This window comes from Bos taurus, chromosome 19 (genome assembly GCF_002263795.3).
Source record: "Bos taurus isolate L1 Dominette 01449 registration number 42190680 breed Hereford chromosome 19, ARS-UCD2.0, whole genome shotgun sequence".
NCBI lineage: Eukaryota > Metazoa > Chordata > Mammalia > Artiodactyla > Bovidae > Bos > Bos taurus.
In genome coordinates this window covers 44,803,317-44,829,337 of record NC_037346.1, presented here as the reverse complement: position 1 = coordinate 44,829,337, position 26,021 = coordinate 44,803,317, and the positions used below count along the sequence as shown (strand labels likewise).

At 50.9% G+C, this 26,021-nt stretch overlaps 3 protein-coding genes across 23 annotated transcripts; all 3 read right to left on the bottom strand.

Annotated features, from left to right (window-relative positions):
* Positions 1-814: 814 nt before the first annotated feature.
* Positions 815-8,521, bottom strand: HEXIM2 (HEXIM P-TEFb complex subunit 2). Of its 11 annotated transcripts, none has more exons than XM_059878232.1 (4): positions 6,810-8,521; positions 6,169-6,356; positions 5,118-5,212; positions 822-1,816 (listed from the first exon to the last, which is right to left on the bottom strand). In XM_059878232.1, exons 3-4 carry the CDS (start codon positions 5,187-5,189, stop codon positions 1,022-1,024), a joined length of 867 nt encoding a protein of 288 aa, XP_059734215.1. In that variant the 5' UTR covers positions 5,190-5,212; positions 6,169-6,356; positions 6,810-8,521; the 3' UTR covers positions 822-1,021. The 11 variants fall into 11 exon arrangements, with proteins under 11 accessions (NP_001179972.1, XP_059734215.1, XP_024836181.1 ...); XM_024980413.2 differs by having other exon boundaries at positions 5,118-5,215; positions 6,234-6,356; XM_059878231.1 differs by having other exon boundaries at positions 6,234-6,356.
* A 4,813-nt stretch (positions 8,522-13,334) lies between these two features.
* Positions 13,335-15,249, bottom strand: HEXIM1 (HEXIM P-TEFb complex subunit 1). Its single transcript, NM_001076181.2, has one exon. It carries the CDS (start codon positions 14,674-14,676, stop codon positions 13,714-13,716), a length of 963 nt encoding a protein of 320 aa, NP_001069649.1. The 5' UTR covers positions 14,677-15,249; the 3' UTR covers positions 13,335-13,713.
* Positions 15,250-19,010: 3,761 nt separating this feature from the next.
* ACBD4 (acyl-CoA binding domain containing 4) lies at positions 19,011-25,601 on the bottom strand. 11 transcript variants are annotated; one of them, XM_059878035.1, is made up of 11 exons: positions 25,533-25,601; positions 25,330-25,428; positions 25,028-25,161; positions 24,627-24,747; positions 24,455-24,570; positions 24,063-24,183; positions 23,750-23,836; positions 23,371-23,441; positions 23,194-23,269; positions 22,336-22,475; positions 19,011-19,747 (listed from the first exon to the last, which is right to left on the bottom strand). In XM_059878035.1, the coding sequence occupies exons 3-11, from the start codon at positions 25,100-25,102 to the stop codon at positions 19,622-19,624; spliced, it is 933 nt and encodes a 310-aa protein (XP_059734018.1). In that variant the 5' UTR covers positions 25,103-25,161; positions 25,330-25,428; positions 25,533-25,601; the 3' UTR covers positions 19,011-19,621. The 11 variants fall into 11 exon arrangements, with proteins under 11 accessions (XP_059734018.1, XP_010814651.2, XP_059734017.1 ...); XM_010816349.4 differs by having other exon boundaries at positions 24,455-24,539; XM_059878034.1 differs by having other exon boundaries at positions 25,028-25,147.
* Between the last annotated feature and the right edge of the window lie 420 nt (positions 25,602-26,021).

Here is a 26,021-nt window from a genome sequence, read left to right as displayed (position 1 = left end):
CTGACACTCTGCAGCCACAAGAACAAGAGACAAGATGCCTGGGGAAGGGTGGGTCTGAGTGTGAGGGGGCGTGTGAACTCGATTCAGAGCCCATACTGCTGGTGTGTTGGTGGCATATCCGGGCTGACTCAGCTCTCCATTAGACAGACAGGTGAGGGGCTCACCTCCGAGGGAATTAACACACAGGTGATTAAGCTAAAGGAGCAGGGATGCACAGGTGCACAGCAGGCCTCCAGCTCTTCTAAGGATCAATCCCCTGTCCCACCAGCCTTGGGGTTATTTTCCATCAGGAGAAAATCTCCCTTGAGCGTTTACACGTAAAGTGCCCTTCTCGGAGGTCAGAGGTCAAACCTGACAACTCACCTCCTGCTGAGAGACTGGAGGGGGGGCGTTTAGGGAGACTGTTAAGGACAAGGAGACACAAGGTCCCCAGACCTTGTCTAGCCCAGCCCTCTACACTGTGGAGAGAATAGGGAAAACACAGGGAGCCTGGGAATAAACCCTGAAGAAACCCCTGGCCTTGAGCCCAGGCCTTTCTCCTCCAGGGAAACTCCCAGTTCCTCAAGGCAATCTGGCATCTTAAGTCTGGCTCTGGCTGAACCTGGTGGTTCCCTCCCTCCTCTGCCTTCCCCTCTCTAAAACCTTCAGAGCAGTTGATGGCTCCTGGATACATGGAGCAGATTTCAGGCAACCAAGACACGGAGAAGCCCCCAGGGCAGGGGTCTCCCAGGCTTGAGGCAGCCCCAGGCCTCTCTGGGAAGAATGGGCTTTGATTCTGTCTCACAGCAGCCCTAGTGAAACCAATGCTAGTCACTCCCATGTGATTTCACCAAAATAATTTAATTCCTTTGTGAAAAGTAACATGACATCCAAGAACAAATTGTGGACATGACAAGGTAGAAGCCTGAGCCTGTATTGGCTGTTCTCAGGGAGAGCAGGGAGACTGAGACCTGTCTCCTTAAGACTCAGCTGGCCTGAGGGTACACTCCTTGAGTCAGCCTGGCTGGGGCAGGGGGCACCCCTAGCTGCCTGGCTGCCCACCACGGCGGCCACCTTCTCGGTTCCACATCTCATTCTCCTGCCGAAGTCGCTGGTTCTCCGTCCGGAGCCTCTCTACCTCGGCAGCCAGTTCCTCCACTTGGTAACAGGGGCGCCAGTTGGTGCATCCCCGCAGCTGCCGCAGCCTCCTCATCTCCTCCTCAGCTTGGGACAGCCGCCTCTCCAGATCCAGGTAGTCTCGCACCAGTTCCTCCTTGCTGCGGCCCTGCAGGCTCTCAGTGTGATACCGCTCGTAGGCCTCGGAGAAATCCTTCTGCTGGAACTCCCCACGAGCACGGCCCTGCCCGTCACTGTCCCCGGCCTCACTCTCCCCGCTGGAGCCTGGGTGGGAGGCCCCCTGGGGCACATCCAGGTTGGGCTCCTCGGGGTCTCGGTCGTTCATCAGGAACTGGGTGGTGTTGTAGGGTGCTACAGGCTGGCCTTTGGCGAACATCTCCTCTCGGACCCGGGAGGCCCGCTGGCTCTGCCTCTCGTCCCGCTGTTGCTTTTCAGCCCAGCTGAGCTCCAAGTAGGGCCGCCAGTGCCTCTTGCGCTTTGAGGGCCGCCGGCGGTGTTTCTTCCGGGCCAGCATGGCCTCTGCGGAACAAGCCCCTAGGCTCTGGGTGCGGGGACTCCTACCATTCCAGCCCAGGCCACCGCCGGCCCCAGGACGGTCTTCCTCCTCTGAGTGGCTCTCCATCCGAGGGGTCAGGGGCTGGGAACCTCCAGGGTCATGAGGCTCAGGGGATGTTCGGGGGCTCCCACAAGTGCCAGAGATCTGAAGAGAGAGGACAAAGGAGGAAGGATCACAGACGGCCTCTCCCCAGTGGTGGAATCCTTCTCTGTTCACCTAGCCTGAATCCAACCTGCACACACCCAGCTCGCTTGGTCCCTCTCTAGCCTCACACCTTCTACAACCATCTATCAGTTTATGGGCTTACCTGTCTACTGTCTGTCCTCTAACCCTCCCCCAAGCAAACCCATGCTTGGGTTTGGGGAGACCCAGAATCTTGCCTGCATATCTCACTCTGTAATGTCAATACCTGCAACAGTATCTGGCATAGAGTAAACATTCAATAAATACTCTGAAACGGGATGGAAAGTTGCTCATGATATATTTGCTTGATCAGAAGCCCAAACAGCACTTGCTCTTCCCTCTTTAGAAAGCTTCTCTTACATGGATGGGCCCAGAAATTATTATACTGAGTGAAGTAAGTTAGAGAAATATCATGACACCCCTTAAATGTGCAATCTAGAAAGAAATGATACTAGTGAACTCACCTAGAAAACAGAAACAGACTCACAGACTTAGAAAAAGAAATTTTGGTTGCTGTGGGAAGGATAGTAGGGAGGGATAGTTAGGAGTTTGGAAGGGACATGTATACACAGCTATATTTAAAATGGACAACCAATAAGGACCTACTGTCCAGCACACAGAATTCTGCTCAATGTTATGTGGCAGCTTGGATGCTAGGGGAATTTGGGGGAGAATGGATACATGGATACGAATGCCTTGTGTGTGCTTAGTCGCTCAGTTATGCCCAACTCTCTGTGACCCCATGGACTGTAGCCCGCCAGACTCCTCTGTCCATAGGAGTTTTCAGGCAAGAATACTACAGTGGGTTGCCATTTCTTTCTCCAGATTTTCCCGATCCAAGGATCGAACCCATGCCTCCTGTGTCTCCTGCACTGCAGGTGGGTTCTTTACCACTGAAGTCCAGGTGACGCAAGTGGTTAAAAAAAAATCTGCCTGCCAATGCAGGAGGCATAAGAGACGTAGGTTCTATCCCTGGGTCAGGAAGATCCTCTGGAGGAGGGCATGGTCACCCAATCTAGTATTCTTGCCTGAAAAATCCCATGGATGGAGGAGCCACAGCATCACAAACAGTTGAAGACAACGGAAGTGACTTAGCACAGCACACACACATGTATCACCGAGTCCCTTTGCTATTCACCCGAAACTATCACAATAGTTAATCAGCTATATTCCAAAACAAAATAATTTTTTTAAGAAGAAAATGAAAACTTACCTTTCAGGCAAAGCTAGTTTCCTGGCAAATGCCCTGTACTATCCCACAGAACCCCCTTTTAGAAAGGCCCCAAGCTTAGCGCTTTGCTTAATCTCTGCTGTCACTGTCTTGAACTTCTTAGGAATTTTGAATTAAAAGCCCCACAATCTATGTGGCCAATCCCGCTTCCAGCTATCTGCATAGCTGATTCTTTTTCGTCCCTTAAGGTTTAGTTCCAATGTTAGCTCTTCAGAGGCCCTCCCTGACCATCCTATCTATGTGGCCCCCTCCTCCCCTTCCTAGTGATTCCCTGATATGTGACAGTTAGTGTCCCACTTAGCATTAGCACATTACTATTTACCATCTTTCTCTCCCCTAGAAGAATGGGTCCTGTCTGTTTGGTTCATCACTGTGTCGCTATGCATGGCTCAAGGTGAGTGTTCAATAAATACATATTTAATGACATAAGCCCAGAAGGGGGTGGGGGGACCCAAAAGATATCAGAACATGAGACTCTCTTTTCTGTCACTCCAGGGTGAACGGAGTGTATTTATTCCAGGCAGAAGTTGGAGGGCCAGGAAAGCACTAGGGAGAGGAAGGGCCAATCTCCAGTCTGTAGCCCAGAGAATTCTAGAACTTATCTAAGAGGTGGAAAGGATTCTGTCAAGAGTGTGTGTGTTCATGGCATCTGTTTATCTCTGTTGTGGTGAGGGTGGGAGTACTGAGTGTGGGGGGAGGGGAATGAATTGCTAGAAGTTTGTGGTTTGGGGAATTCTAATAATAACTACTAGCATTAGAACAGTGTTTTATAATGTTTAACACATTATACGTTGTGTTCAGGGATATCTGAGCATGGGTCTATTCAAGCATAGGGTTTGTCCTGGGAGGTGGACACGGTCCTATAAGAGCTGGAGGAGTGTTAACATGCATTTGGGAGACCCCAAAGTCCTCTTCATAATTTGGGATGGGGTATTTTGGGGGGGTGTGTGTATGTTGTTGGTTGTGTTGTATTATTACTTTACCTGCAGAGAGAGTATCAATGACAGGCTGTGTCTCCACCAGTGTCTTGGGCCAACTGAGAGCTTCTGCTCCATCCAGGAAGAGGCAAGGCCACTGGGAAGTCTGAGCTGCGGGGCTTACTTGCGTGTGCACAGTCATCCACCCATTCCCAGCCCTTAGCAAATGTCCTGCAGGAGCTTACCCCCACCCAAGCCAGCCCTGCCCTCAGCCCCACATGCCGCCTCCCTCCTAAAGGCCTGTCCCTCTACCACCATTACCACTACTGCAGGTAAGCTGTGTGATCTGGATGACTCATTTGCCCTCTCTGAACCTGACATGCCATGTACTCCAAGTTAAATAAATCCAGAAAATATACTGGAGGTAGCTAGGTATGGAGGGTCAGAGGGTAAGCATTCCCTCCTTACCTATAGGTAGCTGAGGACTAGGGGAAAAGAATGGGCAAGGTGGGAGCGGTGAGACAGCACACAGGTTGGGAGGCTTTGGGCTCCTGCTGTTGATCAGAAGGTGATGTTCTCTGAGGGCCTGATACAATCTGACTCTCCCCTCTCTCCTGGGTGATTTTCTACCCCCGAAACCCAACCTAAATTACAAACCAATGGCTCAAACTCTTCTCCCTGCTTCAGACTTGGTTCTCAGCCTAGACAAAAATGCAAGGCAGGGTTCTGTTGTTTAAGGCCCTAAGCTTAAATCCTAGGTCTTCTGCTTGCTGGCTGCATGATTCTAGAAAAGGCACTTCAGGGGACTTCCCTCACAGTTCATGCTTCCACTGCAGGAGGTGGGGGTTTGATCCCTGGATTCCTGGTAGGGGAACTAAGATAGGAAAAGGCTGCCTGGCCCGGGCAAGAGGAGGGGAGGTGTGGAAGTAGGTAAGCATTGACAGAAAAGCATTTTTTGAGATAGCATCTGGCATGTTTCTCAGTGCACAGTAGGGACTCATTTAAAAAATACTGGTTTCCCAAATCCACCACCACATCTGAGACAAGAAGCCACAATCCCAGTTGGCAGGATCCACCTTCAGGGCACTAAGGTGGTTGGGAGAATGGGGCTTACCTTGGCCTCCTCCAGGGCAGCTGGTGGTGGTTGGTTTGGAGAAGCCACCTTCTTCTGTTCCCAATCTTTCATCAGAGGCCTTTAACTAGTGACACCTGCTTTAAATAACACAAACTTAAGTCCAGAAGGAGAATTTTCAGGAGGATTCTGGCTGCCCAGCAAATTTTTACCAAGGCAGCGGCAACCATTTTGTAGCATCAGACCTACATACCCTCATTTTCAAATAAAGGGCAGGAAGGCTGCCTCCACCCTGGTTTTCACACCTCCAAGCAGGGAGGGGGTCAAATGGGGATCAGGGAACCATCTTTCCAGCCCTGTTCCTCAGGTCCCAGGCCAGGGCTTACATCTTATTCTTCTGAAAGTCACCGAGGCCAAAGCAAGCAGCTAGGCAGCTACAGAGGAGAACCAAAGAGGGGGAAAAGACAGCCTGGGGAGGCAAATATACAGCAATGATCTGGAGAGGCAGGGAGTGGAGTGGGTCAGTGGCTCTGACAAGCCTGAGGAGGAGTCCTTTCCCCACTGCCTCCAGAGGCCCCCATCTTGACTGCAACCCCCCACCTCCATTCCGCGCTGGGCTCCAGAAGTCAACGCCCCAAGAGACACGACTGAGACCTGGGCCCAGCCTGGGACTGAGGCCCTTTCATCTACAGGGTTTGGCCGGCTTCCCTCCTCCTTCTCAATGGCAAACAGAAGAAAGGGGCAGTGATGTCTTCGCGCTATAGACAGCTGGGAGGGAAAGCCAACTGGGATAAGGATGGATTCCTTGGAAAAGGGGAAATGATCCGGGAAGGAGATTTTGCAAAGGCAGAACTGACCTATTTGCTGTCAGGGGCTATGCACAGGACTACGTCTGTGTGTCTTTCTGTGCGACCGCCTGTCTGTGCAATTCCAACGCCTCAACCCTACCCACTACTGCAGCTCTGGTGAAGCCGCTCAGGCACTGAGCTTGGGGGGAGGAGGGGAGGAGGGGAGGAGGCCCTTCCCGGGGGCCCCCTCCCCCCACGGCCCCGCCCGGCAGCGCGGTCCCTGCTGGGGGTTGTAGTTCTTCTACCTGGGGAAGCAGGATCAAGAGCCTGTCACGTCAACAAGCACACAGAAAACTCAAAACCCATCTACCCTTTCGCGAGCGGCATCCCGCGCTCATCGATGTCTCCTTTGATTGGTCCATTCACCTGTCAATATTCTTCCGTTCGTCAACGATTAGCTGTGCGGAAGCACAATCAGACCCGCCTTCCCTACCTCAATTAAAGAGTTCATTGATGGCGTTAATCTTTACTGGGCAGAAAATAGATCCGGCTGAAGGGGGAGGGGCTTGGGCGCGGAGGTATCCTCGGCCCTAGAGGCAGGCGACGAGAAGGATCGGTGGCCGCCGCCGCCATTTTGGGCTGGGAGGAGGCAGCGGAGGGACTCGCTGCGCAGTGAGAGCACCCCATGGGGGGTGGTCCGGGCGCGGGGAGAGGCCGGGCCGAGTGGGCTGCCTGAAGTGGCGGCGCCGGGAGACGGCGGGGAGTGGGACCGGGGGCCGAGGGGGTGCAGGTTTGAGTCTCTCCGGCCGGGCCCGGTCCTCAAACCGTCCCGGCAGCCCCGCAACCTCGCCTCTCACAGAGGGCGGGGTTCTTGGGTAATTACCCCAAATTTCCCGAGACCCCAACTGGGGAGAGACCGGGTGAAACGACTACCCTTTGCTCCTACCACGGGGGCTCTGATCCTGAGGCCGAACTCCGCTAAGTTCTTTCCCCCACCCCCATGCGGCCTGGGTATGGCGGCGAGGCCCGGCGGAGCGGGACCCCCACTTCGATGGGCATGGTGGGGGTGACGCCACATTCCGAAGACTGGCGCCGCGGGGGCGGGTGGAGGTTGCAGCTCCGGCCGCGCGTCCCTTTGGCGTGGCAGTCAGCTGGAGGCTCCAAGTCCGGAGAGCCAGGCGCACCCATCATCTCCCTCCATGCACCAAGGCCACCCCGCGGCCAGGGCTGTGAAAAGGAACAGCCTTCCTCCTACCGTAGCAACCACTAATTGTCCCCAGGGACCAGCTAGTTCGCGGCACGTGCAAATCTCTGAGCGCTCTTGCCCTTGAGATTCCTTCTGTCCAGCCCCGATTCTCAGAACGACCTGACCTCGCACGTCGCCAGCCGCTTTGGGAAACTCCAAAAGTGTGCTGTTCTCTTGAAAGTTTACACCAAAGCGGGGTGGGGTTTTGCCCTTTGCAAAGTTGGGACACAAAGTAACTTGGGAGTCGCCACTGTTCTGGGAATAAAAGTGGAGTGTCCCATTTCGGTTGCTTCAGGAACATCTGTTTGCATTTTGAAATCTGAGCCATAACTTTTACCAAAACCTTTGGAGAAAAGGCCGCCCTTCTAAAGGAAAAAAAGAACTAATTCCAATGTAATCTTTATAAGACTACAGATTCTTTCCAATTTAAAGAACTTTTCTCCCACAAAGGAAGCAAAATGGGGGAGTATTTTGCCACTAATGCATTGTTAGTGGGGAGCCTCCGTTTTGAAATTCCAAGTAATTGAAAGTCACTTCTATGGATCCCAGATGACCCCCAAAATAGAAATTGCAGTTTTGAGCTACTTCATATGTGTGGTGTTTGAGGGAGTAGGGGAAACCTGCTTTGAAAAAAAAATAAAACAACCTTTTATTACAGTTGTAGCAGCAGCTTAAGGACTGAAGATTGATGTGAAATTTTTTTCTTGAATTGCAGATGAAACAATTTTGTTTCTTACTGCTTGAAATCTAAATTCAGAAAGATTCATAGTTCAGGGGTTGCTTAATGTTGTTGCTAAAAAGTCAGGGAAAATTATGCCCAGGTAAAGTAGAGATAGTGACTGGGTAGTGAACTTTTATCTTTGAGAGTATCTTGTGGTGCAGCTCATGGCTGATCATGGTCAAATCGTTCCTAAGTATTTGGCCTTCATAGCAAAGTTTTTTCAGAGCTGAAGTCCTGTTTCTCCTATTAGTAATTTTTTAAGTTGTAAGAGTGACAACTCCAGAGCTTTAATTATGTTCTGTTTGTCCCTGGGATGTTCTTAGAGAAAGTCTTAGAATTGGATTGCCAAAACATACGATCACCTTGGATACATTATTAATCTAAAATATGAGCCACTTATCCTAAATAAAGATTTAGTACACTTGATTCATGCTGTAGGTTGACTTGGCCTACCTCATATTCACTTTACACTCTTCAGATCAAGAGAAGATACCAGTTTGGAAAAGCTGACACTTAAGTTGGTGGGAGTTAAACAGTTCTAGCTGAAAGGGGCTTTAAAGCTTATCTTTGTGGTTCAGTTGTCAAGAATGTAATGATGGGGGATCTCAGACTTGTGATTCATCCTCCGTTGTGAAGTATTCTAGTTAAACATTTGGAAGCTACTAAGGAGAGTACTCTGCCAGTTGCAGAAATTTTACTCATAAAGGGGAAAGCTTATTGTCTTTTGAGGATGACCCATATGCTTTTCCATTCCTCGATAAGAAAAGTTGGGAATAAAATCAGTTTGTTAATGGTCCCTTGGTTACCTACTGAACGAAACACAGGACTGGAAGTTAGGAACTCCAAGTTCTATTTCTGTGTGTGCTACCACAGACTTGGTTCACTTGGCCAGGAGCCAAGCCCTGAAGATGAGGCCAAACTGGTCATTTTGTTGCTGAGTCTATTGTTTGTCTAATGTTCAACCAGACCTTCAACTTCCTTCTCAGCTCTCCTGTTTGAGATGAGTTGCTTTGTGGTTTATGACAAATTGGACAAACTTTATATGCCTCAGTTTCTTAATTTGAAATTGATATCAATGCAGCCTCCGTCATAAATACCTTGAATAACTACTCTAGTGGCTGTGTAAACATTTACTTGTTTAATAACTTAGTTATTTGGGAACCTTAGAACTTCTGCTTCAAAGGTTATTTGGAGCATTTGGGAGGCCTGCTTTCCCAAAGTGTGGCCTTGGTTGCCATGTTCCATCCAAGTAGTTTGAGCAAGGGTCAGTCTCTCAGGGTACCAAGCAGTTGTAACCTCAAGTCCTGAACGGCTTACATTCACCTAATGGCCAGCTCCTGGGACTATTGGCTGTGTGTAAACAGGATTCATTGACAGGAGTGATTCTTTGCAGCAGCCCTATTCAGGATGAAAATTCTTACTCCTGAACTATTTGATTTCCACATTTTTAAATTTTGTGTTTAGTCCTCATCCTCTTCTCTCTCTCGTCTCTTTTTTTTTTTTTTTCAGTGTTACAGCTCCATTTTATTTAGAAGATAGCAAGAGGGAGAAAGGGGGAGAGAGAGGGAGAGAGAGAGGGAGAGAGAGAGAGAGAGAAGAGCGCACGCACGCAGGAGAGAGAGTCCCCTCTCGTCTCTTTTTAAGTTAAAATGTTTGCTGTTTTAAATACACTTTTAGTAAGCCCTAGAGAGGAAGGCAGAACTGACTTCTTCGACATTTCCTTCCGTCTTCTGGTTTGGTCCTCTGCCTTTGCCTGAATGTTGTCCTGGAGTTATCCAGGTATGCAGAAGTGTGTGCTAAAAGCAGACTTCAGAACTTCAAATTAATCTTCTCTGACACTCTGGAGGCTAGGACAAGTTCTACTGAGTAGCTTAAAAGAGCAGTAATGCTATCGTTTTCTCAAGTTGTTGTGCATGGAACACTCTAGAGCTCTCACGTTTTCCTTCAGGAATATCATCTTTGCTCACTGTTGACCCAGAGTTGTTTTTTAACACTTCACAGTCGGTGGATGTGTCAAATAGAATGTGTCTTCAGATGAGAGTTTACAATACTCTTCAAGTTTTCGTTCTTTTTGGAAAATTATAAGCCAACTATAGCTGTTCTTGGTGCTGTGTTGAGGGAAAGAATCACACTAGCTATTTCAGAAGACTTACCAGCCATTTCTGGTAGCACCTCAACCATTTGAAAGAATTTCGAGGTGTGTAAAAATTTGTTAGTAAACTACTTGGATTATCCCTGCTGTTACCAGTGTTATATCATTTGTCATAATTGAATTGCCTCTCAGTAAAGCCCAGGAAAAACTTTATTTAGGAGGATTTGCAAGAGCTATGTTATTTATCTGCCTTTGTTTTTTCAACAAGAAATGAAATGATGCTGTAAGCTTTCCAACATTCAAAGACAACTGGGAGGAATTGGCAAAATATTGAATCTTTGCTTTCTAGACCATATATTTTGTCTTACAGATCCCACTCTTCCGGGCCTGAATTTGACATTTTCTTTTAGAAATTACTTTTCATTTCTAGCAACAGCCCTTTACACTTTACATGAGAAAAGATAGTAAAGTGGAATTTTATTACAATCTTGCTTGAGAAATGGGGGAAATAATTCTTGAAAACCGACAAACTCAGGTGTACCTAGGTACAAATATAGTACTCTTACTTTCGCCAGCTTTTCCATCACACTGTTATATTTGTTTCTAGCTGTTGGTGTAAGTGGCCAGGGGACACCTATAATACATTACCAAATATTTGGCAGAACATTGGTTTTCTGAAGTAGACTATTTAGTTGTGGATTTTGCTTATTTCTGTAGATTTCTTTGATTTCTCTTTTGAATTCACCAGGATAAAGTATATTTATTTGCATTTCCCCAAGCAAAGGAGTTTTATTTTACTCTGAACAAAGTGAAAGTTAAAATACTGATCAAGTGGGCAATTGCTCTGGTCTTAAAAAGAACCAGTGATAATATCAATGATACCTTACTCTTGTATAGACTGTTTTCATGCTGTCTCTAATCCTTGCAGCAGTTATGTAATGTAGGCACAGCCCCATTTTGCTGATGAAGAATGAGGCTCTGAGAGTGTTAAGGCTTACACTGCTAGTATATATCAAAGGTAGAACTAGGAGCCTGGTGTTTTGACTCTTTAGTCTGGTCTAATTTTGTGTTTCCTCTCTTTAGAAAAACCTTGTCTATTTTTCTGAACTAAACCAATCTGAAACTCCCTGGCTTTCCCACTCAAGCAGAAATCAGGGCTCTATCTCCTGAGGGCCACTTTAGGTTATAGGCTAGCCCAAGAAAAGTTTTCCTTAGCTCAAAGGAGGATTAAGCTGCCCAGCCAGCTGTCTCCAAAGTTTGGGAAGTGCTTTGCCCTTGCTGGATACCCAGACCTCAGTAAAAGAGAACTACTGAAATTGCTAATGTGTAAGCATGATCTTTTGAACAGCTTATTTAAATTGTTTAGCAGAAATGGCTTTAGTGAATGGCTAGAGTGGACTTGAGGATCATTTGTCATGATCCTGGTAGTATAGGGAATTCGGAGTCTTCCCTCTGGCCCGGCAGCAGTATGCTAGTCAAGTGTTTCACCTAGAAAGTGTTGATAGAAAATTGAAATTTTGCAGAAACCTCATCATGCTAAGAACATCTTAAATGCAATAAATACCATAAAATGCAAGTGCCTTTGAAAGCAAAATTCAGAGTTGCATATCTCAAGGTAAATCAAAGTAAATTATGACAATTACTTTAAATTTGTATAATTTGAGACTGGATTGAATGTATCTCCTAAAACATAACACTTTTTTTTTTCCCTGATGATCAGTGCACTACAAGTCTTTCTAAGACTAATAGGAAAACAAGATCTTTATACTTAAACCTATCTTATTAAGAGGAGGTTCTGAAATCAAGAGGCCATCGCTGCTGCATCCCATGTATGCAGTCAGAATGAGGCTCCTGCTTGTGCAGTGTAAAGCCAGAGGGCAGTGTTGCTGCTGTTCCAAGCAGCCGTTTCTGGGACTCCTGTATGACGTCATGGCAGAAGGAAAATTAAAAACACGAAAACTATTTCAAAATAGACTTTTAATGTAGTTTTTAGGCCAAAGGAAAAGCTGATCATACATTGTCTCCAGTGGACCATCTGCCAGAATAGGGCCACCTCAATCCAGCTTTGAAGGCCCTGAGTCAGTCTTAACCGCCATGATTTCCCTTGATTCATGGATTTGTGTATGCTTCTCACGCATCATAAGGCACATTTCACTCTTGAAGTTCCCACCACCTACACTATTTCATTTAGCTGCAAAAGCAAGCTTCCCAGTGGGAGTCTCCCCCCCACCCCACCCCCGCTCCCCCAAGGGTTCTTAATCTTCAAGGAGTTTGAGAATTTCATGATTCTCTAGAACCCTCTCTCCAGAAGTACCTACACATAATACAAGCCTACATACAATTCCATGGGGCTCACAGATTCGAAAGCCCCCTATGTTTCTGAGGAACCAGGTGAAAGAAGCCTTGTGCTAGTGATTTGAGCAATGCATTTGGTCTAGGGAAACGCAGAGGGCAGGTAAAGATGGGCTGGGTAACCATGATGAGGGAACAGTCAGTTTCAATTTTGACTTGGGGGCAGAAACGAATTCCCAGGGCCTCCTGCACTTTGAAGAGCAGAACTACTTAAGGACTAAGCAGCTATCAGCAGTTTAGAAGACTGAGAATAGGGGCTGTATAGGGATGGTGCAGGGCTCCCACTTGGCCCCCCCAAGGACTTAATTTAGCTCAAGCAGAAGCTTTACATTTGCAGTGAGGGGGCATTTCTAGTTTTAGTTTGAGTCTCATGGAAAGGTGGACAGCTCCTATTCCTTTTCTTGATATAGGGAGCACTTAAGTATTGGGCATTTAGAGTTAAGTCCTTGGACTGCCCCAAATGGCCATTTCCTCTATAAATATAATATTTCCTAGCTCTGAATATTTTAACATAAAGAGCTGCCTCACAACTGTTTATTCAACCATTGCTTGCACTAAGAAAGCAAGACAAGTGCCTTTCCCAGGCATCCAAGGACTCCTTCCAGCCTTACGGGAGGAGGGGGAAATTACTAAAAACCCACTTGTAGGAGTGAAATGAGGCTGTCAGTTGTCCAACCTGACAAATGGCCAAATTAGGTTTACATTTTTGTTAATAGACTTTTGAATGGCTGTTGAGAAGCAGAATTAAATTTTAAGCTGCTGATCATAGTTACTTCCTACTCCCCAAACACCCAACACTGGTTTATTTCTCCAGCATCAAGAAAGAAAATGAAGGCACTAGAAAACAACACACTTAAGTATTGAAGATAATTAAATCTTTATATTTTGCTGGAACTATATATTGTAGCACACTAAAACCCATTCAAGGGAAAACGGGGCAAACTGAATAAGGTTTGTTTTTGAAAATGGACAAATTAAATGCTTCCTTTACCCCTCCCCCCAATGCAATCACATAAATCAGTATTACTTTGAATTAGCTCTAGAAATCACACAAACTATGTTACATTTACAAATATTTATTATAACTAGAATGAATTTAATGGTTCTCAGATTTGGCCACCTTATAGCTCCATGTAAGGAGATTCTTAACAGAAAACTGCATTATAACCTGGTCAAGTTACTTACACATTAAAAAAGAAAAAAACTCCTAAAAAGGAAAACAAGGAAAGCAACCCTTCAGTTTCACATAATTAAAGAACAGGAGAAAGCACACAAGCTACATCATAGCTAAATTGACCGAACCAACCAAAGCCAGGGGGGATTTCTTTTCTGATTATGTGTCATAAAAAGGTCCACTGTCTTATATACACATGTATATAATGTTACATTCCATCACTGTAAAAAGTCCCCTTTGCCCCCTCCCCCGGAAAAGTTTCAGTCTAGTCTCCAAAGTTGGACAGCGGCGCTCGCTCCTGCTGCCGGTGCAGTTCGTTCTCCGTCAGCAGCTGGAGGTTTTCCGCGCGCAGCCGGTCCAGCTCCAGCTCCAGCTCCCGCACACGCGCGTCGTCGCCGTCCAGCCGCTGGCTTTCCAGCCGCAGCCGATTATTCTCGTCCTCCATACGCGAGAGGCACTTCTCCAGCTCTAGGTACTCTTTGATGAGCTCCTGCTTGCTCATGTTCTGCAGGCTCTCCGCGTGGTACCGCTCATAGGTCTCCGAGAAGTCCCGCTGCAGAAACTCGCTGCCGTCTCCTCCCATCCCGTCGCTGCCCCCATCCTCCTCGCCCGCTTCTTCCATAAAGTCCTCATCGCTGGTGTCGTCGGATTTGGCAGCGGCCCGTTTGGGATAGAGGCCGGTTTTAAGATCCGGCTCCTCCTGGTCGTGGTCATCCATGAGGAACTGCGTGGTGTTATAGGGAGCAACTGGCTGGCCCTTGGCGAACATCTCGGCTCGAATCCTCGAAGCTCGCAGGCTCTGTTTTTCATCGAACTTTTTCTTCTCCTCCCAGGTCAGCGTATAGTACGGTTTCCAAAGCCGCTTCTTCTTGGAGGGGCGTCTCCTATGTTTTTTCTTGCCCACCTGTCTCTGCTGCGGGGGAGCTCCGCCAGCGGACAAGTCGTCCCCATTCTGGCCCTTCTCACCCGCTTCCGGACAGCTGGATTCTGGGCAGACCTGGGTCTTAAGGGGAGACGGCTGGGGTTCCAGGCTCCCTTCCCCCCCGTGCCCTGGAGAGCCACCCGACTTGGGGGACGCTCTCGATTGCCACCTACTGTCTTCCTCCGGCACCCGCTCCTCCGCGCCTGGGGGGCGATCAGGGTTCCGTTCTTCATGGACAGCAACAGCACCTGTACAGTTGCTAGTTTGAGGCTGGTGCTGAAACTCTGACAAGAGTGGCTCGGCCATTGCTAATAGAATCTTCTTCTCGAAGTTTGAAGAATGTTGGCTGTAAGTCCTTAAGGAAAAAAAGGTTTGCCTTTCTCTGCAAAAATGTCCAACACAGTCCTCTTCGGTCTGTAATTCCTGCAGTGTTGCCTTTAGCCAGTCCTTCTGTCAGCAAACTCCAATTGCAATTTGGGGGCGCTCAAGTCAATAAAGGGTTAAGCGCCCAGAGCGCGGCTAGATAGCGGGTCCAAGGGGGTGCAGCAGCAGGAACAGTACGTAATGTGCAGAGGGGGTGGGCTTCAAGCCTTCCCGCAGACCGCCCCCGCGATCGAGAAGTTGGTGGGCAAGAAGATTAGGTTAAATCCAATGGGTTAAACCCAGCCCCGAAGGGGTTAAAACTACCCGATGACGCTGACTCCAAGGGGCCGGATCCACAAAGGGTTAAATCCCCTGCCGCAGAGCCCACAGGGGGTTAAAGTCCCAAAGCCACCTCCTCCCACTTCCACGGGTGTCGCTCCAAGCCGAGCTCCCCGTTCCCTAGGCCCGGCCGGAGCCTCAGCCGAGGACAGACAAACTCATCTCCCCTTTGGCTCGATGCTCTCTGCTCAGCTCTGTTCTCCTCCGCCTCCTCCTCTTTTTCCTCCCTCCCTTCTCCCCCTTCCGACAGCTCCTCTTCCGCCTCCTCCCCCAACTTCCCCTCCCAACCTGCCTCTCCACCTGCCAACTTCCAACTGCTGCCTCCCAACCCTCTGCGCCCCTTTTATATAGAAGCCGGTCCGCCCCGCCCATGCGCATGCGTGACTGAGTCCCCATCGCAGGAAGCTGGGAGTCGTAGTTCCCATCTTTCAGGCCCGCCGTCCTCGCGCGCCGTGCGACGTAGCCAATCCCAGGACGCGTAGGGGGCGTTTTCCAGGCCGCCTCCTTCCATCGCTTATCCCTCGCTAGAGAAACGTGAGAGCCCATTGGTCAAAAGGCACACGTCTCGCCGAGGAAGGAAGGCCAATCGCAGAGAAGATGGGGCGGATTCTGGACCATACCATTCTGCTTCAGGAATACAAGAAGATTCGATGGCCTTTGAGGGCCTGCACAGAATATTTTTATGAAACGGTGCGTCTTAAAGGTTATTATCCTATTCCTTTCTCAGCGGAAAGGTTCTGAAGATCACAAACATTTGTTAACTTAAGCGAGAATGGTTTACCCCTAAAAAGTAGTCCCTAAAGTATAAACGAGTATTTAATTCTGTAAATAGAGATGTTGATCCATGGCTATTAATTCTCGATTCTTAAGATTACAAGAATGGCTTCAAGGTGTTGATTAGTGACTGGGATTGACGTTTGCGGAAGGATATTGCGAACACTTTTTTTTTGTTAAAAAAAAAAGCGCATGAAGAGGTAAACAAATGAAGAATAAAAAGTGCCGCCTTAAAGGGACAGTGTGACTGCCTTACGGCAGCAACCTCTGACTAGGCCTCGGAAGATGAGAAAGCAGGTTCGAGTCCCGGGTGACGTCCACTCCCGGACTACGCTGGGACCCTTAGCGGAAAGTGGCGGAGTCCCAGCCCCAGCGTAGTCTTTCACGGCCGCCCCCGCCCAGGGGCCAGTGCAAAATGGTGGGCCGTGGCTGATTTCTCTCTTCGGCGCCGGAAAGTGCTGGGTGTGCGCCCTGGGATCCCCCGAGACCCTGGGATGTAAGGCCTCGCTTCCCTTCTCCCTCACCGGGCCTCAGCTTTTATCGAAGAAAATGGCCTCCTGGGGGCCCTCTTGGTTTGTGCAGTTGGGAATCGACCATGAAATTTTCCTGAGCCTGGATGGGAGTCCAGGGCAGCGGATGAGCCTCTTTGTTGGGGGAGGGGTTCGAAATTAATCCTGAGTTGAAATAATCAACCCTGGCTACTCGAGAGAGAAGTCACAGACTGGAAAGAATCACCCACTGAGGCTCTTCCTCGTCAGTGGACGCTGGGCAACACCGGCAGGGAGGCAAGAGCCAGAGGCTTCCCTGAGGAGGAAACCTTGCCCAGAAATGGGGGCAGAGGGATTCTGGCCCAGAACTGTGGGACAGATTCATGGGGGGCGGGGAGGGGGTAGGGCGGCGCGCTACATAACTCTCCTTGTGAAAATTCTCCAGATTCCAGGCTTCCGCCCAAAGGACAGGGGCTGAGGGCCAGGAGTAGCCGAAACCCTCCACTCAAATCACTTAGGTCTACAATCTTTCATGCTGCAGTCCATGGGGTCGCAGAGTCGGACACTACTGAGCGACCGAACTGAGCTGAAAATCTTACTGTAATCTCAGTTTTTCCCATTTGCCACACACCGTGACTCCTGTTTCTTCATCAACAGCCCTGTCTTATATTCCAGCCGCTTTCCACCGCACAGAGTTCCTTTGCACACAGAACCATTTGCTCCTCCACAGCCCAGTGAGTTAGGCAGGGTAGGGATTCTTGTCTCCATTTTAGAGATAAGGAATCTCTGAAGCTCAGAAATTAAGTGACTTGTCCAAGGTCACATGACAATTAAGTGACACTTTCAGCTAAAGCGAAGGTCTCTGTGACTCCGTGCTGTTTTTCTATCACAAATACAAAAGTCCGTTTTTTTGTAAGAACTCTGGATTTAGTTCCTTTCCATCTGCAACACTTTCAGCCAACTTCTGGCCCTCTTTCTCTTTCCTTTTTTTTTTTTTTTTTGCCTCACCTGGAGGCATGTGGGATCTTAGTTCCCCCACTAAGGAAAGAACCTGGCTCCCTACAATGGAAACAGTCTTAACCGGTGGACCGTCAGGTTAATCTCACATTGGATAAGAAGGCACAATGGTGAGTAAAATTTCATCCGTGCTACTCAAGGACTGTGTAGAGAGGCCATCAAACCTACGGTAAGCCAAAATGGCAGATGATGAAAATCCTGATAGGAGCTTGTGAGCCAGCTTGCTTAGGAATTGAGAATTGTGGATATGTTTCATGGAGGAGGTGACTTCGTGGCTGTCTAAAACACGAAGCATTTTCAGGCAGAGTGGCATGAGCAGGACATTTATGACGAGTAGGCGTCTTGTCCCAAGACAGGACTTGTCTGGGGATCCAGGAGTGGTTTTGTGGGGAAGTGGTCATGGGCATGCCCAGAGGGAGAGGCAAGCAAGAGTGACCCTGAGGCGCATCCAGATGTTTTGAGATGGAACATCCTAGTCTGTTTTCCCTGAGAACTCAGGTCTTTCTGAAAACCTGCCCCTCTCGTATGCTGCTTCATCAGTCATGCAAGAAGCTTCGCAGGAGCAAGAGCTTCTCCTCAACAGTGGGAGTTCCCTGAGGAAAAGTTTTTGGAGAGAACTCGACTGGGAGTCAGAGACCTCAAAACTGTTACATTTTCAGACTCCAAAGGACTCCTGGGTACCCTCAGTTGGGATTTGGAAGGTACAACTGAGCCCAGCCTCAGTCTATTGGGCTCAGCTGTATGGGCTCATTTGTTCTACTAGGGGAGGAGTGGTCAAACTGACAGGTTGTGGAATTCCAGAATTCTATGAAACAAGAGGCCACGCACCTTGATATTAGGTAGGCATTTTGTCATTAATGTCCTGGTCATCAATCCCCAGGACTGCCTTATGGTGAAAAGGTCTTCATCGCTATTTCACAAACAAGGCAACCCAGGATCAGAGCAGAGTCCTGCCCAAGTCACTGCGAGTATGCCCAAGTGGTGGCGCTGGCTTCCGCTTACATCCCCAGCACCAGTTTGGCCCCTCTTCCTTTGCCCTCCAGTTGTTCATCCCTAACACAGGGATTAACTCAAAATTTCGTAGCCCCAGCAGCCAGCGGCTCCCAGAGGTCTCTGCTCAGTTTGGCACTGGACCCACCCCGACGGGAGCCGCGGGGACGACGCTCCCGCCGTCCTTGGCTTTCCAGAAAGTTCCCTGGGAAAGCCCGAGCGCAGAGGTCACAAGGGGAGAGCAGCTGAGGAGGGGGAAGCGGGCAGTGGGCACTTCCGGGGCCCAGATCGCGGCCCCCGACCCTACGCCGGGCGCGCGGAGCAGGGAGTAGCCACCCTTCCCTTCGGGCGGGAACGGAGCCTGGGCCCGAGCCCGCCGTACTCCTCTCCTCCCGCCGCCCCTGGCTCGCAGCTTTCCCCCGCACAGTCCCCACCCACGACGGGGCAGGGGGCGGGGCCCCGCCCAGGGCGCCCCCAGCAGCCGCTCCGCCTCTCCTGCAGACCAGGGGCTGTTCCCTCCACTAGCCTGGGGAGGGGGAAATGCTCCCTCTGGAACGCCGACCGCTGGCGTCTTGGGGCCGTCCACGGCAGCGGGGGAGGGGTCACAGAAGGGACCTGAACCTCCCGCGTCCCGGACGCGCTTTCCGCCTCACTCCGTGGCAGCCCAGATGGCAGAAGATGAAGGTTTTATTTGGTGAAACTCTTTTGTAAGTGCATCTTTAGTGAGGACGTCCTGAGTATTTCTGCGGGTAGGGCGGCCAGCCAAAAGGAGCTGACTGCCCTCCCCCGGGGCCAGCTCTCCGCCTTTTCCCAACTCGGTCGAGCCTCCTGGCCTCCCTCCCACAGCCCGCCAGCCAATCACTCTTCCAGGGCCCGGCCGAAGTCCCAACTTGCCCAAGAGCTGAGCCTCCTCGGGGAGAGGCTGGCTTGGGAGAGGAGTCACGTGACTCAGAGGGTGAGGAGGGCAGAGGCTGAGACCCGGTAGCTCCGCCCCTGGATCACCCGCCCACCCCGAACTGGGGACTTGCTCCGTTAGGGCAGTCTCCCCAGGGAGCCTGAGGTGGTCGAGGGGGAAAGGAGGGACAGTCCCTGTGGAGCTGCAGGAAGAGTAGGGTCCTATCTGGCCCCCACACGAGGAGAGGGGTATCAAGGCGAACGCTATTTGGGGACGGGAAGCCGGGGGCGGTTAATGCTGTTCCCCTAAACCCTAGGAAGGCTCAGGGCACTGCAGAACACAGGGTTCATAGCCTCCTGTTGGCTGCAGACTCCTCCACCGAGAGTCACCTCTTCTGGGTCCGAAACTGTCGGAAGAGCCACTGGACGATGAAGGGCCACAGGAGGAAGAAGATCAGTGTGGGGCCGGAAAGCCTGAGGGGCCGAGGCCTGGCACTGGGTGGGGGCATCTGCTGCCAAGAGGAGAGAGTCAGGCGCCAGCCCAGGCCTCAGCTCAGGCTAGGCCCTCCTTAGGGACCTGCTTCCAGAACTCAAGTGGGAGCTGCTACCTCCCTTTCCCCAGTCTGAAGATTGGGACTCCTGGTTTGTCCCTGAAACACTGAGCCCCAACTCCCTCCCCTATCTTCCTCCCACAGCAATTCAAGGTGCCAAAAAGAGTGGAGGAACTGGCTCCAACGTCATCTCCTCTGGGCCACAAAGCCTGATATGACCTGAAGACCCCATATTGTAAAGGATGTGCCACATTTCCAATGAAGACCCAGGGTGTTCAGATTTTAGTTTCTAAATCCCATTATCTGTTGAAAGGAAGCAAGGCTCCTTGGAGAAGTGGCAGATTTCAGGTCTGGAGCAGGGAAGGTGGAATTGAATGTGGGATGTCTTATACCAAGAAGTGAGGAAGCTGTTAAGGATTAATGAGATCATGTTACAAGAACCTAGGACCCAGCTAGAAAGGGAGGGTCTTACAAAGTTGTGACAGTCTGGGCATCAAAAAGAACGATATGATTGCAGTTGACTGAAATACTGAGTCTTTAAAGTCATAAATTCATAGAAGAGTAAGTTGGAAATTTATCACCATTGAGGTGGCTTTTAAATCAACTCCTTACTTTAAAAATAGATAAGTAAAGAGAAAGAATTAAGCACATATTCTACCCTTCCATAAGGCACCATATTTAAGGGAAATCCTAGATGTCAGGGAAACTCTACAGAAAAATGCCAGCTAATAAATGTTAAAGGAATCATAGAAAAGTCCACATTTTTGCAACCATTAACTAAATTATGGATCCAAGCAAGGATTATCTATCATTTGTCAAAAGCTGTGTATCAAATGGGGCTGATGGGGAACTGGGACATTCCCTGGCTCCAAGTGGTGGAATCAGACTATCACCCCTTCATCCCTGCTGTGATCCTCACTAGGGATATTCATGGTAGGACATCCAGTTATGTGTCTTGATGTGAAGAAAGAATATCACCTCTGATGTAATCGGGTCATGTCATCTAGCCACAGGGCTGTCATGAGACTCCAGAAGTGGTACAGTCTACAGGACTACTGACCAGTCTCATCACCAAGTCACTAGCAAGGAAGAGGGACTGGTCTAGACTAACAGAGTCTTAAGGACAGAGGCTCCTGGCGTGGACAGACAGGGAAGCTGGAAAAGCCGATTGGAATCTGGACTGTATTTGACTGTTGGCTCAGACAGTAAAGCGTCTACCTACGATGCAGGAGATCTGGATTTGATCCCTGGGTCGGGAACATCCCCTGGAGAAGGAAATGGCAACCCACTCCAGTATTCTTGCCTGGAAAATCCCATGGATGGAGGAGCCTGGTAGGGTACAGTCCATGGGGTCGCAAAGAGTCGGACACGACTGAGGGACTTCACTTTGTTTTTTTGGTGATATGAAGGAATTGTGGTGTGCAATCAAATGTTTTTGCTAGGTAGTAGAGTGTTCTTATTTTCAGAGATTCAAGTCCAGGTATCTCAGCGTGGAAATATTCAGCATATAAAATTAGTAAAAGGTAAATAAAAAATATTAGTAAAACCTTGGCGAGGCGGGGGGAGTGTTGAAATGTTAGCCACTGTGGATCTGAGGAAATTCCTACCAATTCCTCTGTGCCAAGGGGACAAAGGGTCACCTGAGTGATTCCTTCATATCCAGGACTTCAGCTGTCCCCTGTCCCCACAGCTCCAGGCTTCACAAGAACCGACTCATTCAGAGTTAACGGTGGATACCAGCTTTGGAGGGAGATACAAGTGGGACCACTCCCAGCTCCATCACTTAATAATAATGCTAATAGTAACAATGAGCCCCATTCGGAAGCACCTACATGCATTATCTCACCTAATCCTCACAGCAGCTCTGTGGGGTTCTTCCAGGCTGTGTGAGTTCCTTCCAGGCCCTGAGGTAAGTTATTCAACCTCTCAGAGCTTTAGTTTCCTCATTTGTAAAAGGGGAATGAAAAGAAAACCTATTTCATTGCTGTTTGTGTGTGTGTGTGTGTGTGGATAAAATGAGGTAATGTAGGTAATATGTTTGGCACACTGCCGGGGCTCCAGAAATGGCTGCTCTTATTTATTTTGCAGAAGCAGAGGTGTCAGGGGCAAGCAGATCTAGAAGTCGGGAGGAGGAGTGAGGGGTGCAAGGGCTGAATGTGAGGGGAGGGGAGGGGAAGACAGTAAGTCTGGGAACAGAAGAAGTCCTGACAGAGGGCCAATAGGGACCCCCTCCCAGCCCCAGTGCAAAGAGCAGACAGGTTCTGGCCCCTCCAACTGTTGGAATTCCCTCTGTCCTCGGTTTCCCTTCTGGCACGGGGTGGGGTTAAAAGCAGGAAAGGTGGGCTTCTCCCACTCTCCCTTCCAGGTAGGAAGCACTTTAGACCCCCTGACTTCCTGGCCTGACCCATAAGCCACACCATTCTCTGGAGAAGGCAGAAGTGTGGGCAGGTAGAGACGGGGGGATAAAGAAGTGGCTGGCTGAGGAGTGCAGCACAGAGACCCTCAAAATTCTGCCCCAATCTTGCCCTGGACCTTCGGAAGGGGCTCACCTGCTCGGGGGGCATAGGCATGCTCTCCAGGCTCTGCAGCCTCCCCTGGACGTCCCGCATACTGTCCTGCAGCGCACGGACTGTCCCCACCAGCCACGAGTCCAATTCCTGGGGCCCCAGCAGGGGGCCTTCCAATCTCCCTGCAGAGCACAGACACACAGGAAAGGGGACGCAGGAAGCAACTCAGCTCGGGGCAGGGCCAGGGAGGAGTCAGTAGAATGCCATCCCTTGTGCCCAGTGTGAGTCTATAAAGTCCATGCATGCAGCTAATGGACTGCCAGGGGTTCGAACCCCAGCACTACCACTTAGCTCTGTGGCTCTGGGCAAGTCAGTAACTTCTCTAAGCCTCATTCTCATCTGAAAATCATGTCCTCTCCCTCACAGGGCTGCTTGCTCTGAGGAATAAAGGAGATAATATTTATGAAAGTGCCTCTTATGGGACATGGGACACTGGAAGTTAGGAAGAGATAAGGGAGAACTCAACTCGTCGTCCTTGGAGAGTCCCAAATGGGAGACCCCGAGAGAAAGGATGACTCCCAAGGCTACGCAGCTGTAGATGAGAGAACTGGTCTAGGAGTTCTACCCCAGCCTGTAGATGAGAGAACTGGTCTAGGAGTTCTACCCCAGCTGCCCTGACTCAGTGCCAGCAAAGGGCACAGACTCCTGGTGGCCCTTGGAGAGGAGGCCAGGCAGGGACTTTGCTCCTCCAGGCCAGTGTCTGGCTTTTGGCAACCCTTCCTGGGCAGAGGCTGCTCTCTCTAGTGCCCAGTGCTGGACTTTCTCCTCTGCCCATGAAGGCAGCCAGGGGAAGGCCCCAGGCACTGGAACCATGGGGCAAAGGGTCGGATAGGGGCTCACCTTTCTCTGCAGGAGGCTCGGGGCTGTTTCTGGTGTCATTTTCTCCTCCCAGGGCGCCCCTTTGCTCTTCCCCAACCTGCAGAGAAGAGTCACAAAGTCCACGGAGGGGAGGGTGGTGGTGGGAGCAGCCAGGGCCCAGTGGGATGGGGAAAGGGAGGGGATGGGAGTGGGTCTCACCAGCTCAGGCTCCAGCTGCTCCACAGAATCACAGAAAACTTCAGAGTCCTGGTCCCTGGGTGGCTGGGATTCTGAGGAGGAGGGAAGTCGGGGCAAGTGGCAGGAGGGAAGCCATGGAAGGAGGGGAAGGGTGTGCATCTGGGCAGAGGCACCTGTTTAGGGGACCCTCAAGATGCTACCACAAGAGGCACAGATGGGTCCCTGAGAGGAAAGGGATCCCAGAACCTGCCCCTGGCCTTTGGGAGCACAGGGGATTTCAGTGTCTGTGGGCATGAGGTGTGACAGGCACAGCGCAGCATCTAGCCTGCTCCCCTCCACACTGCCTGGAGGTCCTCCCACCTCTGGCCTGGCCCTCTGCCCCTCCCCCCCAGACACTGACCTAGACTTGGGGGTGCTGGTTCCTTGGGGAGGCAGGGAGGCTCTGGGGCAGCCTCAGCATCTCCATTCAGTGCCTGCTCTTTCCAACCTGCAGAGACACAGCACCCAGAGGTGGGGCTGGGAAGAGATCAGGCCCCTGCTCCCCATCCTCATCTAGCCAGGGATTCTGTCTGAGACCCACCCCATCGGGGCACTAGCTGGGGTCCTTACAGGAACATTTCTAGAGCCCTCTGCCTCCAGGCTTCCCTCCAATTGAGCAGCCCCCTAAGACAGTTCCATCAGCCTTTGTGGAGCTCCCAGCCTGGGGGCCTGACCTGTGACCCTTCTCAGGAATGTCTCCGGGGGCCTCGGCATGTCAGGGATCACCTGGTACAGGGGCTCGAAGTAACCAAACATGTCCTCTGCCACCTCGCCCAGGGGCACTGTGTCGATCACCTGTGCGGGAGGGGGTCTAATGGGGAAAGGCTGGCCCTTCCCACCACTGCCCTCCTACCCCCTTGAGCTGGGCCGCCTCTGCCCTGCTGCTGCCATCATATCCCTCCACCTTGTGCCCAGTCAGGACCCAGAGTCAGGCAGGGGCAGGGGGACAACTTGAAGGTGGAATTCCCATAGGTGTATCAACGTGCAGGAAACGTGATGGGCAAAGCGGGGCGGGTCACCTGGCTGAGACCTTGGGCACAGGGAGGAGCCTGCAGCCTCTCCCTACCTTCTGTGCCACCAGCTTCATCTCGGTAATGTAGGCGGACATGGCCTCCTCCCTGCTCATCTGGCCCAGGCTGTTCCAGGCTTCCCTGGGGGTGGGGTGGGGTGGGGGGCGGAGGGCTGTGAAAGGTTGATTGACAGCTGAGGCTTGTTTGCCCAGCTGATGGGAAGCTCACCATTTGTAACGTCCGATAGGGTCCCAGAACCCAGGCTGGGGGATGAGGCAGGGCCCCATGGTAGCCTGCTTGTAGTAGCTGTAGAACCGCAGCATCTCTTCGTAGGAGGGGCGGTAAGAGCCTGGGCAAGAGTTGAGAAGTGGAGGGGGACAGTATCACTCCCAGCTCCAGGAGGATAGAGGCGGGAGGAGAACCACCCTTGGTGGGGTGGTGAAGGGTCTCTCTTGGTGGGGGCAGAGATGGTGAAGGGTCTCACTCAAGATAGACAGGGGTAGGTGGCAGAGGGGAACCCCAGGACAACACATTTAGGGACTTGTCTGCAAAAGCTGCCAGGATCAGGGTCTCCTGGGAGGCAGACCCTGGTCATCTGAACCCCCAAATGAGGGTCCCCGTGCCCTCACCGTTCTTAGGCAAGTTCTGAATGACGCTGACTGCGGCCTGGAACTGTTTCTGACAGTCTGGTTCTGGACTTTCATTTTCGATACCCATCTCCAGCCCTGGGACCCTATTTATGGGCGACTCTGCAAGAACAAAGCTGTGGGTGAACAGTTTTCAGGTTCCTCCACCACCCACCCCCCTCCCTGGCACATGCCTCTGTAAGCCACTGGTCCACTTTCCAGAGGGGCAAACCAAGCTCTTTAGAGGCCTGAGTGAGATGACCCGGGAGGTCAGAAGCTAAGACTGAGGAGACTCCTTTTCCTACCCCAAGGCAGCGTGGGTGTGACCAGGGTGACTGAGAGGGCCTCCGTGTGTGGGTCAGGTGGCAAGGGTCGCGGTGTCTCTAGATGCACATCTTCGACTCCTAGACAGGTGAACCGGCAAGCCGAGAGGAGTCAGGGCGGAGCGAGCAGTCTCCCACCCCAGCCTCCCACACCCCGGCTCAGCCTCTCGGCGCCCAGCACTCACCCTCAGGGCCCACTGCCCGGACACCTAGGTTCCCTCTTGTCACTAGTCGGAGGCTTCCTACCGACCTCCGGGCCGGGATGGGGACGCGAGGCAAGAGGGAAAACTTACGCCAATCAGAGAGCCCGTTTCAAATTTCTTTTATACCACAACCACTCAGCGCGGCCCTTTCAAGATTATGCAAATAGTTTAGTGGTGCCTCTCCAGATCAGGCGGGGCGAATCCGCGGGTTGGCTCCCCAGTCCTGAACGGCCAGAGGCAGGAGAAAGCGCCCCCTGGTGGACGTCGTGAAATGACGCTGTCTCTTGCTCCCCCTGGTGGAAACTGCGTAGTCAGCTGAACCCAGGCCGCGCAGATTCGAGCCACTCTATGCAGCCCTTCACTTACCAGACCCTGGGGATAAAACGGGAATCAGCTCTTGAGATCAAGGGTTCTGCAGATGGGATACGGGAGCAGAGTTTTGGAAGGCTTAAGAGTAAGCCAGGAGAAGAA

What these genes read in the sequence shown, in the direction of transcription:
- HEXIM2 (XM_059878232.1), bottom strand. Translation starts at nt 5,189, where the DNA reads ATGAAAGATTGGGAACAGAAGAAGGTGGCTTCTCCAAACCAACCACCA. An exon ending in CTGCCCTGGAGGAGGCCAAG is followed by an intron (nt 1,817 to 5,117) that starts GTAAGCCCCATT and finishes CTCTCTCTTCAG; the next exon opens with ATCTCTGGCACTTGTGGGAG.
- HEXIM1 (NM_001076181.2), bottom strand. Translation starts at nt 14,676, where the DNA reads ATGGCCGAGCCACTCTTGTCAGAGTTTCAGCACCAGCCTCAAACTAGC.
- ACBD4 (XM_059878035.1), bottom strand. Translation starts at nt 25,102, where the DNA reads ATGAAAGTCCAGAACCAGACTGTCAGAAACAGTTCCAGGCCGCAGTCA. An exon ending in CCTATCGGACGTTACAAATG is followed by an intron (nt 24,571 to 24,626) that starts GTGAGCTTCCCA and finishes AACCTTTCACAG; the next exon opens with CCCTCCGCCCCCCACCCCAC. An exon ending in ACCAGCACCCCCAAGTCTAG is followed by an intron (nt 23,442 to 23,749) that starts GTCAGTGTCTGG and finishes CCTCCTCCTCAG; the next exon opens with AATCCCAGCCACCCAGGGAC.